Source organism: Mercenaria mercenaria, chromosome 13 (genome assembly GCF_021730395.1).
Source record: "Mercenaria mercenaria strain notata chromosome 13, MADL_Memer_1, whole genome shotgun sequence".
Taxonomy (NCBI): domain Eukaryota; kingdom Metazoa; phylum Mollusca; class Bivalvia; order Venerida; family Veneridae; genus Mercenaria; species Mercenaria mercenaria.
The window spans coordinates 73424360-73439273 of NC_069373.1; the positions used below are offsets into that span (position 1 = coordinate 73424360).

General features: G+C 35.2%; 1 protein-coding gene across 2 annotated transcripts in view; it reads left to right on the forward strand.

Moving 5' to 3' along the window:
* LOC128548010 (RNA-splicing ligase RtcB homolog) overlaps positions 1–14914 on the forward strand; it is a 32238-nt gene continuing 17324 nt past the window's right edge. The window contains exons 1-9 of one of the 2 annotated variants that reach the window (XM_053522259.1): positions 1–110; positions 3017–3120; positions 3670–3816; positions 4792–4840; positions 5496–5703; positions 6441–6490; positions 8981–9087; positions 11875–12034; positions 12386–12561. In XM_053522259.1, the coding sequence (XP_053378234.1) occupies positions 3025–3120; positions 3670–3816; positions 4792–4840; positions 5496–5703; positions 6441–6490; positions 8981–9087; positions 11875–12034; positions 12386–12561 (993 nt within the window). In that variant the 5' untranslated portion in view covers positions 1–110; positions 3017–3024. Of the gene's footprint in view, positions 111–2968; positions 3121–3669; positions 3817–4791; positions 4841–5495; positions 5704–6440; positions 6491–8980; positions 9088–11874; positions 12035–12385; positions 12562–14914 lie in introns of both variants that reach the window. The other variant, XM_053522260.1, reaches the window with a different exon arrangement.

Genomic DNA, 14914 nt, shown 5'->3' on the forward strand with positions numbered 1-14914 from the left:
TTAAGCACGGGAAACCTGTCTTATGTAATTCTCACGATTCGTACGTTCTTACGAAAGCCGCTACGACTGTCGGTATTACGCAAAATCAGCACATTTTCTTCAATATTTCGGTGAGTTCATGATATAGTTTCTTACTTCAACGGGTTAAAGGAAGATTAATATACCTTCTAATATAATAGATAGGTGTCACTTAAATATCTGTTGTCTTGATCAAGCTGTAAGCCATTCCTTTTTGACACGATTGAGAAGAGTTTTCGGATAGGCACACTACCGGTGAAGTACACGGCAATCAATAATGTTTCTGACTGAGAGGCTCATTGTCGATGACAGACTGGTAAAAGGCAAGCTCATAAGGTGCAAGATTATATGAATTACATCTGATTAGAAAAAAGATGTAGTAAAGGTAAAGACTAAAGTACTGTTTAGGGGCTGGATTGTAACCTGTAATTATAAGCCAACACAAGTCTATATAAAAAAGACCACCCCCTATATAAAAAAACACCAGGCACACCTACCCACCACATGAGAACAAGATTTTTTTTTTTAAAAAACGGAAGTGCTATTGTGATTGGGTGGTGTAATTACCCTGTAATTACAGTCTACTCGGATATTCTGAATCAGTATAAAATGCGGGCCACTCTGAATGTTTTACAGCTGATGACTTCACCAAAATTAAGACAATGGTTATGCTTGTAATCTTCAAGCATCTGTGCATATTAAACAACCATAGGTTATATCATATACCTATTTTTCAAGCTATAAACACAGATTAAGTATGTTGTATATTGACTCGAGATGCTAAATTTTGCTGAGAAAATATAGAGCTGCTCTCTTCAAGAGAATCTTACTTAATTGTCAGCTGATGTACACAGATAAATAATACATGGACATGGTGTACAATATATACCCATCACACTATAGATATATAAATATTTTAACATTACATATAAAAAAGTTTTTTATATTAAACAGATGTCATTAAATATGGGGTATTCCGAATCACTGCACTTTCTATACCAAATAGTTAATATATTACATATATACCGCACTTCCCCTTCACCACCATTAAATATTTACTAGTGCTACCCTATTCATTCAAAAATGCCTAGAAATCATGTCAATAAAAAGTCTGGAGCATTTTACATGCTACTATATGTTACACAGAATGGCGGTTTGTCTCCGTATTGAAACTGTAACAATAAATATATACAGCTTTCATTATGGTCTTATTCTTTAATTCAGAATGATTATTTTGTGTGATCTACCGATCATGAAGTTTTTCAAACATTCCGAAGAGCATTTAATTTTAAACTAGTATCCGTCGGTAAACATCGAAAGGTAGAAATGAGTAACGACAATAGTGATTCGGAATACCCGGAAATGACTCTAAACAGTCGAGGTCACGGAGTTTGGGAAAATTTTTAAAATTACGCGAAGTAAGTGAAATTTCAGAATTTAGATAAAAGTTTTTTATTTGCAGTTAAATGATGTATAATTCATGAATATGTATAAAAGATATTGTACATGTTGAAGCATTAGTCAATTTTAATTTTTATGAAAACTGGTTCGGAATACCCGAGTAGACTGTATCTATTTTGGCAACAAAAATATATCCCGGCAGGGTAAAATTCTTTTTCACACCACTCACCCTGCAGGACTAGTAGCTAGTAAAATCTGCTCTCCCTTAGTGGACTGTCACTCGCCCTAATAATTGACATGTTTAATACTGTCACGTTTTATGAAAGGAGAATTATGTACAAGCAAATTTCAAACTTAACACATAGCTCGTACACTACGTTTCCTTTTTGATTATCCGTTTTTGTTACTCTTAAATTTCCTTTTCACACCAGACATTCATTTTTCTTTCACTAATTTGTCATCTCCACCACCAAGTTGCTTTCCATAATAACTGCATCTAAAGTAAAAATAAACACAGTCTAACCCCTGCCGTAGTTTCCCAAAGTGTCAGGAAAGTATTAAACATCAGTTATTTTCATTTTCTCAAGACTTATTTCCTGAAAAAAAAAATATTTTGAAAAGTGTCCTAAAAATATGAACACAATAATCATATTCCACCTACCCATCTTGAAACGAGAAAAAAAAAGTTGACGATCATCGGTAATTATTCTGTTGATAAACTAAGTAATTGGCCTGTTTTCATCATCAGTTAACATCGACTCAAAGAGCTAAAAGAAGTGTGTCGGTATCATGACATCTGAAGTGGAGATCAAAGTATTGTCGCACGAGATTGTCATGGCATTACGTCATATTACAGTTTTCGCGCCATGTGACTATTTGCCCTCAAGGAATATTTTATATAAAAAAAATACATGTACAAAGATTCATTTAAAACTATTAAAAACCGCAACAACATCATTTCGTTTTATTTTAAAACCATATTTCTATTTACGTCCACGAGACCTTTTTACCAAAAAAAAAAAAAAATTGTTTTACTCAATGTATTTAAATTACTGCGGCTTTTTCATTATTTAAGATTTTTTATATTCGTTTTTTGTTCTTTCTGGTCAAAAGTCAGAATTTTATGCCCATAGTATGTTTCACGTATTTTCTCTTAAAAAGAAATCAGTAATTAAGATCGCGCTGTTTGAAATTTAACAAATGATTATATGAAAATTCGACCGTTTTCATACAAATTTGCTTATATTTCCGTCGATATTTTATTGAAATCTTAGTAGATTCCAAATTGTATTACTAAATCCCCGGAACTGTGCTTTCTGGTCGCTGTCACTGTATTGGTAAAGGTAAAGGTAAATGTTATTTACCATCACTTTGTGAAACAATGAACATAAGCTCTGTTGAGCTTTTGAGCGACCCTATTTAAAAACAGTTACAAACCAATTATACCTTACCCACAGCAATTTGCAGGCACCCATTTACAGCTGGGTCAACTGAGGTAATCATGATAAAATGCCACCATTCTAGAGTTTTAAATATTTTCTTTTCACAGGTCTGCTTATGCAGTTAATGGCTTCTCACTGTTTAAAGTAATTTACAGGAATCAAGATGGTTGTGAGAACATACCAGGATGAGTTGAAGTATCTGGAGAAAGTTGGAAACTGTGCATGGAGAATAAAGAAAGGCTTTGTAGAGAACATGAATGTAAGTTTAATTTATCTTTTGATGGATTTTTGTTCTCAGCATGTGAACAATAAAGTTGAATTAATAATTTGTCAAAAACAATGTCATTAGGGGCCTACATTGCAGAGTGGTTGAGGTCACAGAAATCTACTCGGTTGACCCTCACTCATTTGGGTTTAAAACTTCACTTGTGGTTTAAAATTCTTCACATGAGGAAGCCATCCAGCTGCCTTACAAAAATTTGGTAGTTCTACCCATATGCCTTTCCATACCTGAAAGGGGCATCAGGGGTAGTCTTCTACCATATGTCGCCACATGACATATAGACAATTGTGTAAGTGTGCTGTTAAAACCAACAAAAAAAGGTGATATTTTCGTTTCAAAATTTGATGTTATCAGATGTACAATGACTGGGGCTGTGTTTTCCTTACAGTTACTTTGGCGGAAACTCAGATGTGCTTTGACGAAAAATGTTTTTGAAATTTTGGATGCATTGGTGTAAAGTTAATTCAGCCATAGCTTTCATTTTGTTTTCACTGTTGCATGATTTAATATTGGACTGCCATACAGGTTGAGGGTCTGTTCTTTGTGAATGACTTTCTGGAGAAATTGATGTTTGATGAGCTGAAACAGTCGTGTAGGAGTGGAGGGTATGGTGGATTTCTGCCTGGAATGAAACAGATTGGAAATGTAGCTGCATTGCCGGGAATTGTTGGGGTATAACGTAGAATGAAATATTTGGATCTTTGCCTTGGATAATTGTTGAAAAGTTCCCAACAAAATATAAATTCTGTATTCATTCAATTCATTTCAAGTGGGTTTTAATCGTCCTATAAGGAAAATATGATATCTTGGGGCCTGTGTCACGAAGCCTACTTAGGACAAAGTTAGAATTTAGTGGTAAGGTGTTTCACAAACATCATTTTAAGTAGATTCATTTGACTATTCTTAAAATCTGAGCCGAAGAAAGATAAGGTAGATCTGTCATACAGTTAAATTAATGACACCTCCTTAAAGTGATACTAGTTATATCCAATGAAATAAATGTTTTAAAAGTCCATACTTAGGAGAGTACTTTTGATGAAACTTACAAACTTTTGTGAAACCACAGGAGTCTGAAATTCTATCAGTAAGACTCTAGAAGTCTGTCTTTTTAACAAAAAAATATACCCCCTATATATAAAATAAACATTCTATATATAGGGGTATTTTTAAAAAAAAAATAAGATAGACTTCTGGAGTCTTAGTGATAGAATTTCAGACTCCTGTGGTGAAACGGGCCCTTGGAGTCAAATCAAATTATTTGAATAACAGAGTTCTGCTTGAGCCATTGCTGGAAGGCATTAGGCATTTACACTTTTTCATTATTTCTCAAGAACAAATGTGAAATGAAGGTAATCTGCTATTATTTTACTTGGATGTGTTCTATGTTTCTAAGGGAACTGCCTATAGATTTCATTGAATATAAGAGTAAGTATTGATTGCTGTACCAGTTTGCTATATCAAGAGTTTTATTGTTGATGTTTTAAGTACCAGTAATCAAATGTTTAGATTATCGTTAGACCTTAATTATGTAATTTGATTAAGGAGGTTTTAAAGTCTTTTGCTCAGGGTTAAATATATTGATTTTACACTGCATTTTGCTGTCAAGAGCAGCATAATTATTAATGTAAAAAATTGTAACATTTTCAGAGGTCTATAGGCTTACCTGATGTCCACAGTGGATATGGCTTTGCTATAGGTATTTCTTACAGATATAATATATTAGTGTTGCTTGTTATTTTCATGTTTTGCTTAATTCAGCCTGTGAAATATTATCTGAACCATTCTGATCAGTTAAATTTTCTGTCAAAGTTCTTACTTCATTACAAGTAACAGGATTTGTATGTTTTCATCTATTAAGACATAGCTTCCCAAGGTTTTTATTATCTCGTAAGACTAAAATGTGTCTGGCTGATACATCTAGGGGCTAGGGGGTTATTTCTTTTGTTTTGCAGTCTTAGAAAAATGTTCTAAAATTTTGAATAATCTGAAGTTGTCCGTGAAATAAAAAGGAAGAATATTCTACCCTGGTTCCATGTTCATTTTCAGCATCCATGGATAGGAACAAAGAAATACGCATCATTTATCATATTCTAAATGCACAATCACTCTTTTCTGTTGTATTTCATTGACTTTCAGTCTGATCATTGATATTTGTGAGGGGATTACATTGTTGAGTTGGTCTGTGAAATTAAATCCCGATGAAACCAGTAAAATTCTCATTAATTTTATGTTCAAAGATCAAAATCCACAAATGTAAATCCCCATGAAATAACCTTTTTGGCCAAAACCACAAAACTGCATGCCCAAGAAATGAAATGATGTTAGAATTTTTTTTCATATTGAACCTCTAGGTAATATGGCAGCTTTTGACATGGGAAACCCTGACTCAGTTGTCTCCCCTGGTGGTGTAGGGTTTGATATTAACTGTGGTGTAAGGTTGTTGAGGACGAATCTCACAGAGAAAGATGTACAACCAGTCAAGGAACAGTTGGCTCAATGCCTGTTTAATCACATACCAGTCGGTGTAGGCTCAAAGGGAATTATACCCATGAACGCAAAGTAAGTATCTAAATCTTAAGATGTGAGTGAATTAGATATAGAGGTAAAGACAAGTTGTCAGAGAATGATGTACAGCCGGTCAAGGAACAACAAAGATGTTGTCTGTTTTAGCTATAATTTACAACATTGTGGTATGTTGTCTTCAATTTCTGTCCTCTCTTCATGTGTAAGGGAATTAAAAGGGTCTAAGATACAGCACTCCTTTTCTGGGCCACAACTTTATTACCACCATTTTTATTTTGTTGAAAAGTATTTGTATGACAACATGCTACTACATATCTTGGCACACTTGTGTTTATCTCTAAGTTGTATACCCTGATTTCACCCAGTACACTGATTTGGACTGATCTGCACTCTTTCCGGTTGGACTATTTGTGTGCACTTCAGTTCTGTAGACCTTCGGGGCATGCCAAATTGCCCAAACAAAACATCAAGACACATTTCAGTATACCATGGTCAGGATAGCTCAGTGTGGTTTGAGTCAAGCCTACTTTATGACTTTTTGATTCTGAATCATGCAAGAATACTTATCAGATTTTACTCTTTGATATCTAGGATGTTATTTACTACAATGCTTTGTTGGAGTTTTTTCCCTTAGCTTGCATGACAGTAGGAAAATTGTCAGTTCAGAAATTTTAGTTTGATGATTTATTGAATTATTTACAATCATAACTTTGTCCTTTCTTAAAGTTGATCACAGTTGAAACACAAGATATATAAAATACTGTCTGTTACAGAGATCTTGAAGAAGCATTAGAAATGGGCATGGATTGGTCCTTGAGAGAAGGTAAGTGTTTTTGTTAACAACTTTTGCTTTTCATAAGTCATTTGCATTTGATACACTAGTCTTCTTGTGCTTTTTATACCCCCACCAAACATGTTTGAGGGGGGTATATAGGAGTCAGTTTTGTCGCGTCCCGTCGCGTCCCGTCCCGTCCCGTCCCGAAATCTATTATCTTAGTTATTATCAAATGGATTTGATTCAAACTTAAAATACATGTTCCACCTTATCACCCACATCATGTGACACAAGGTGCATAACTCTTGACACCAAGTTTTCATGAATTATGTCCCCTTTTACTTAGAATTTAAGGTTAATTTTGTTGTATTTTCACTATATCTCAGTTATTACTAAATGGATTTGATTCAAACTTAAAATAGATGTTCCACCTCATCACCCACATCATGTGACACAAGGTGCATAACTCTGACACCATTTTGTTTATGAATTATGCCCCTTTTTACTTAGAATTTAAGGTTGATTTTGATGTATTTTCACTATATCTCAGTTACTACTGAATGGATTTGATTCAAACTTTAAATAGATGTTCCACCTCATCACCCACATCATGTGCCCACATCATGTGACACAAGGTGCATAACTCTGACACCAAGTTTTCATGAATTATGTCCCTTTTTACTTAGAATTTAAGGTTAATTTTGTTGTATTTTCACTATATCTCAGTTATTACTAAATGGATTTGATTAAAACTTAAAATAGTTGTTCCACCTCATCACCCAGATGATGTGACATAAGGTGCTTAACTCTGACATAATTTTTTTATGAATTATGTCCCCTTTTACTTTAAATTTAAGGTTGATTTTGATGTATTTTCACTATATCTCAATTATTACAAAATGGATTTGATTCAAACTAAAAATAGATGTTCCACCTCATCCCCACATCATGTGACACAAGGTGCATAACTCTGACACCAATTTTTCATGAATTATGTCCCTTTTTACTTAGAATTTAAGGTTAATTTTGATGTATTTTCACTATATCTCAGTTACTACTGAATGGATTTGATTCAGACTTAAAATAGATGTTCCACCTCATCACCCACATCATGTGACACAAGGTGCATAACCCTGACACTAATTTTTCTTGAATTGTGTCCCCTTTTACCTAGAATTTAAGGTTAATTTTGATGTATTTTCACTATATCTCATTCTGATTGGCTTAGAGCCAAAGGGAAGTAACCTTTTTTTAACTTTTGTACTGAGTTTCTTCCCCTTAAATTCCAGGAATTAGTCTATTTTTAGAAATCCTATTTTTAGATTTTCAATATTTTAGGTATTTTTCTATCTTTTTTATTATAAGTCCTATGTAAAAAGTAAATACATATTTCTGTGGTAACATGGGTCGGTAAGACACTTTTTAAATTCACTTTTAGTGTATCTCTAATCTTAGAGATTTAATATATTTACTAGTATTACTTTACTAGTATTATACTAGTATTACTTATATGTGGAAGCCCAGGATGAAGTACTCCAAAGTATTATTAAGATTTCTTATGGTTGCCATTCTTCTGTGACAAGACCGTATGGTGGGGGTATGAGTCACTCCTGTGACAGTTCTAGTTTTGCCAGTCTTGAGACATTCTTAAAATTTTTCTTGATTTTTATGGCTTACTAGTATCTGTTATTTGTTATGAGACATTGGAACAGTCAATTAACAGAAGTTGTTTCTTTGGCATAGCAGATGTTCTTGAAGACAGTTGTACCATAAAACTTTACAATTCTCTGTGTCTTTTTTGTTTACTGACATGTTGTCACTTCCTCGTAGACAAAAGTTTGCTGCCAGAAAACGTTAATGCAGTACAACCTTGTAAGAGCAAACACTTGTGGGAAGATTAGAATGTTTTTGTTGTAGATTGGTTGCTGCTTTGGAGAGATTAATGCAGTAGATTTATTAAGAATTTTATCTTAATATGTTTAAACTGAAATTTTTTTTAAAATTCTAATGAGAAACTGCAGAAATTAATTAACAGGAATATTTTTGGAGGTGAACATCTATCAAAATTGTTCACATTTATTCTGATTGTTGAAAAAACATCCTGCAAGTATCCCTATATGCACATAATGGGAACTTTCAAAAATGTTCTTGTCAGGAACTGTTCACCATTTTGAAATAATTTCACACAAATGTTCCTTGCTGAACCTCACTTAAGCTGTTAAAGGCCATCTTGATTTGTCAAAAACAACACATGGCACCCAAAGTTGGGTCTAGTTTTCCCTATATTGGTTTATTGAAAATTTTGAAGATCTCCTATAAGTCTGCAGTCACTGATTTCTGTTCTCTTGTCTCTCACTTCTGTGACTTCAAGCCTGCTAACTCTTCACATGAGGAAGCCACCCAGCTGGCTTTCAGAACAGTTGGTTGCATCCAGGTGCCCATCAATGCTGTAAAAGATATTTGGCGGTGCACATATCATCCTCAACCATTAAACATTTGAAAAATAGCTTTAATAATATCGTCACTTTGTAAATCCAGGTTACATCTGGGCTGAAGATAAAGAACATTGTGAAGAATATGGCAGGATGCTTCAGGCAGATCCTTCAAAAGTGAGCCCTAGGGCAAAGAAACGGGGTCTTCCACAGGTTTGTAATGATGTCCAGGTAGTGGACCCATAATGACATTTGGCAATTTCCGTATGACCATGTATTCTCCATATATGAATTCTACATTCTCCAGCAGGTTGTTTGTAAGAAATATATAAGGAGTCAGAAAGTGCCAAAATATCATTTCGCGAATACGCTATCCAACATTCACTGCTGAGCGTCATTGCCTTAAATGCTGAATAACATATATGATTATATGTTTAGTGTATACTTGTCCTGAATTATATCCTAGTTATTTGGAATCCATTACTAGGGGGGAAAACTATTACTATTACTGTGTTATATGGTGGTGCAGTGGTATCTTCAGCGATATTTGAACCTATGCTCTTCTGGATTAGCAGTTAGAATCTTATGTTTACACCTTTGCTGCCATAGTTACTTTAACATCTGTGTGGTTTGAGCTGGAAAATATCAAGAACAAATATTAAAATACTAAAATTTAACTTTGTAATTTTTCATTGTTCTTAAAACTGTAATGATATTGTATCTTCTCATGAACCACTTGAAAGATCATCACCAAACTTGGTCAGGACTGAGGAGCATCTTTGTAAAGTCTTCTGTTGGTTTTGTTCTGATGGTACCACTGGGGTCCCTTGTAGGGGCCACCAAAGCTGAAAAAAGGGCCTCCATTACCGAGTTGTTAAGGTGCCTGGCTTCATATAACTTGCCCCTCACTACTGTACAATTCTTTCCTAAAGAGAAGCAATTCAGCTGTTTCTCTGCCTGTGAATGATGGCTAGATTGGTTACCGTGGTCTTTTTTTTTTTTAGCTCACCTGTCACAAAGTGACAAGGTGAGCTTTTGTGATCGCGTGGCGTCCGTCGTCCGTCCGTCCGTCCGTGCGTCCGTAAACTTTTGCTTGTGACCACTCTAGAGGTCACATTTTTCATGGGATCTTTATGAAAGTTGGTCAGAATGTTCACCTTGATGATATCTAGATCAAGTTCGAAACTGGGTCACGTGCCATCAAAAACTAGGTCAGTAGGTCTAAAAATAGAAAAACCTTGTGACCTCTCTAGAGGCCATATATTTCACAAGATCTTCATGAAAATTGGTCAGAATGTTCACCTTGATGAAACCTAGGTCAAGTTCGAAACTGGATCACATGGGGTCAAAAACTGGGTCAGTAGGTCTAAAAATAGAAAAACCTTGTGACCTCTCTAGAGGCCATATTTTTCATGAGATCTTCATGAATATTGGTCAGAATGTTCACCTTGATGATATCTAGGTCAAGTTCGAAACTGGGTCACGTGGGGTCAAAAACTAGGTCATTAGGTCTAAAAATAGAAAAACCTTTTGACCTCTCTAGAGGCCATATTTTTCAATGGATCTTCATAAAAATTGGTCAGAATGTTCACCTTGATGATATCTAGGACAAGTTCGAAACTGGGTCACATGGGGGTAAAAACTAGGTCAGTAGATCTAAAAATAGAAAAACCTTGTGACCTCTCTAGAGGCCATATTTTTCATGAGGTCTTCATGAATTATGGTCAGAATGTTCACCTTGATGATATCTAGGTCAAGTTCGAAACTGGGTCATGTTGGATCAAAGACTAGGTCAGTAGGTCTAAAAATAGAAAAACCTTGTGACCTCTCTAGAGGCCATATTTCTCAATGGATCTTCATGAAAATTGGTCAGAATGTTCACCTTGATGATATCTAGGTCAAGTTTGAAACTGGGTCACGTGCGGTCAAAAACTAGGTCAGTAGGTCTAAAAATAAAAAAACCTTGTGACCTCTCTAGAGGCCATATTTTTCAATGGATCTTCAGGAAAATTGGTCAGAATGTTTACCTTGATGATATCTAGATCAAGTTCGAAACTGGGTCACGTGGGGTTAAAAACTAGGTCAGTAGATTTAAAAATAGAAAAACCTTGTGACCTCTCTAGAGGCCATATTTTTCATGAGATCTTCATGAATATTGGTCACCTTGATGATATCTAGGTCAGGTTCGAAACTGGGTCACGTGGGGTCAAAAACTAGGTCAGTAGGTCTAAAAATAGAAAAACCTTGTGACCTCTCTAGAGGCCATATTTCTCAATGGATCTTCATGAAAACTGGTGAGAATGTTCAGCTTGATGATATCTAGGTCAGGTTCGTAACTGGGTCATGTGCGGTCAAAAACTAGGTCAGTAGGTCGAAAAATACAAAAACCTTGTGACCTCTCTAGAGGCCATATTTTTCACGAGATCTTCATGAAAATTGGTGAGAATGTTCACCTTGATGATATCTAGATCAAGTTTAAAAGTGGGTCACGTGCCTTTAAAAACTAGGTCATTAGGTCAAATAATAGAAAAAGCTTGTGACCTCTCTAGAGGCCATATTTTTCAATGGATCTGCATGAAAATTGGTCAGAATTTTTTATCTTGATGATATCTAGGTCACATGTGCTCAAAAACTAGGTCACTATGTCAAATAATAGAAATAACGACGTCATACTCAGTTCAACACTTGGTCATGTGGGGATAGGTGAGCGATTCAGGACCATCATGGTCCTCTTGTTTGTTATTAAACACTTGAAAATCTCCATAATTGTGCCTATGTGATGATACGTCCAGCCAATAAAAACACCTTTAATTGTCTTCTTATCAACTACTTATGTCTTTTCTTCAGACTTGAAATGTAGCACCCTTGGAAGGCCCTAGATTTTGTTAAAATGGTTGGCTTGATCATTTTTAGGGGCTGTAACACCTAAAAATAGAAAAACCCATAAATGATTCCTCATTAACTACAAACAGAGCTTAATATTGAATTTACCATTTTCAGTTAGGTACACTAGGTGCCGGCAATCATTATGCAGAAATCCAGGTTGTTGATACAATATTTGATAATTTTGCTGCCAAGAAGATGGGTATAGAGTTCCCAGGACAAGTGTGTGTGATGATACATTGTGGCAGTCGAGGACTTGGACATCAAGTGGCAACAGGTAATGTTTATACGATGCAGGTTTAAAAGATGAAAAAAAGCAGCCACTTCTATAACGGGGTCTTTTTTATTAATTTATATTTTATTTTGCATGGTGCAGAAATTTTATATCATTGTACATGTCTTTAGGGTAGGTAATATAATAAATATCTTGCTCAATGAAGATATTTTGAATCTTTTAATCATTTGTTTTAAAACCAAAATTCTTTGTAAGATTATAGGGGATGAAATACTGTTTTATATTCTGGTTTTATATTTATCAAGCAGATGGTACTTTTGTTTGTCATTTATCACTGTCACTGAATTTCAGCAGGTACTGGTAAATCAAAAGGTTAAACTTGCATTCTTGCAGATTCTTTGGTTGTGATGGAAAAAGTAATGAAACGTGATAACATTTTAACCAACGACAGACAACTGGCATGTGCCAAAATTAACTCCCCTGAAGGGCAGGATTACCTGAAGGGGATGGCTGGAGCAGCAAACTATGCATGGGTGAACAGATCTAGTATGACTTTCCTGGCTAGACAGGTAGGTATATGGTGTATGTGCGTGTGTGTGTGAGTTTGTGCATGCGTTTTAAAGCTTCTTAAAAATCTCCATTGGTTACTCATATGGGTGACTTCTGCAAGAATGTTGAGTGAATTAAGTTAGGAGGATAACAAAAAGGTAGAGAAGATACCAGAGTTCTAGGAGGCTTCTTGGTTCTTTAACATACTAGGTGACAGCAAAAATCCATTTTATGCAAAATATATTGTGAGCAGACATACTGTTTTGCCTTCACTGTCTGTCAGAAGTTTGCCAGTTTGTATTTATTTGTCAAAGTTTGGTAGGATTTCAATAAAACTACATAGAGTTGTTGTTGTGAAGCCTACTTGTGCATGTTTTCAAGATCATTCCAAAATAAAATTTCTCTAGACTACCTCATACTAGTACCAAGCCTTGCTGTGCATATATTACAATGATTTTTGTGCTTCCCCATCCCCACTCTTAAAGTTGCCCTTGTTTGTCCTCCTCTGTCTTTCCATCCAAATTTATGTTTAATTGGGATCTCACAAGGCCAGACAAGAGTTGTGGCCCTTGACCAAGTCAAAAATATGCATAAAAAGGGCCTAAAAGTTTGTGTCGCATGTACAGTGTATCTCAGAAAATATTTGACCTATTAAAGATTATGAAACAAAAGGAATATTATTCAGCATGTGAAGTTGTACACGTGTTTTTTTGTTAGCAATTTCATTCAGCCAGACCAGAGTTATGGCCCTTGACTTGGTCAAAAATGTGCATAAAAGAGCATAAAAAAAGTATGTCGAATGTATCTTTAAACATACTTGACCTAGGCTCATGAAACATAAAACGAATATTGTTCAGCACATGAAGTTGTGCACAAGTGGTTTTGCCAGTCAGAGCAGAGTTATGGCCTTTGATACGTAAAAAATATATATAAAGGGCATACAAGTTTGTGTCCCATGTATCTCTGAAGGTATTTGAAAAGCATGAAGTTGTGCACCTGATGTTCTGTTTAAGATTTCGATCAGCCAGACCAGCGTTATGGTCCTTGACTTAGTGAAAAATACCAATAGTGTCTAAAAGCTTGTGTTGCACATATCTTAAAAAATGTTTCAACTGACGTCATGAAACCATGTAGGAATATTGTTCAGCATGTGAATTTGTGCATCAGGTGTTGTCTTTTGGCTTTCAGTCAACTAGACCAGAGTTATGGACCTTGACTTGAAAAATAAATATAAAATGCTTTAAAGTTTGTGTTGCATAGTTATATCTTAAGAATATTTCACCTAGTGTCATGAAACCATGTACAGTGACAGGAAGGGGGGCGCACATGTGTCCTAAGGACACACATCTAGTTAACTTAGTTATGTTCCTTTGATTATAATACATGATGTCTATGTAGAGATTCTTGTCCACAGTTTTTCTCAAAAATCAAAACTGGCTAGATTTTGTCCTGTTTGTCTTATAGTGGCTGTAGCATCATACAGTGACCATTTTCTAGATTACAGTTTATAGCTGAAATACAGGTACAATGTGAGTTTAACCTTTCCAGATAATTTACCTGTGCTTAGAGAAGATACCTTAGTTTAAGAGCACATTCAGATATATGTTTATCACATGTTTGACATCACGGGAGTGAAATAAAGCCATAACATAAAGTTGATAATACACTAGTGTAATAAAGCTTTGACATCAACGTCGTTTAAAGTATAGGAGACGTTTGTCAAAATGACTTCTTTATAATAGTTAAAGAAAGTAGATTTTGTTATGTTTCGACAGGAAAAGCTAACATGTGATAAAAAGAATATTACATAAATATGTGACTTTCCAGATTGAACTTATTAAACTGGTTGAATAGATTTGATAAAATGCTTGGCAGAGCCTCGCATTTTATAAGCTCACCTGAGCCAAAGGCTCATGGTGAGCTTTTGTGACCACTCAATGTGCGTTGTCAGTCGTGTGTTTGTCAACATTTTCTGAAAAAAATCTTCTTCTTGAAAACCACTGGGCAGAATTACACCAAACTTCACAGGAATGATCCTTGGGTGGTCCCCTTTCAAAATTATTCAAAGAATTTAATTCCGTGCAGAATTCTGGTTGCCATGGCAACGGAAAGGAAAAACTTTAAAAATCTTCTTATCGAAAGCCACATGGCATAGAGCCTTGATATTTGGCATGTGACATCATCTAATGGTCTTCTTCCAAAATTTTTCAAATTGTGCCCCTTGGATGAAAAGAGGCTCCGCCCTGGGAGTCCAAAATTTTACATACACTTATGTAGGGGAAAAAACTTTTAAAATCTTCTAGTCTAAAACGACAAGACTTAGGCCTTTGATATTTGGTGTGTAGCATTGCCTTGTGTTCCTCTGTCAAAATT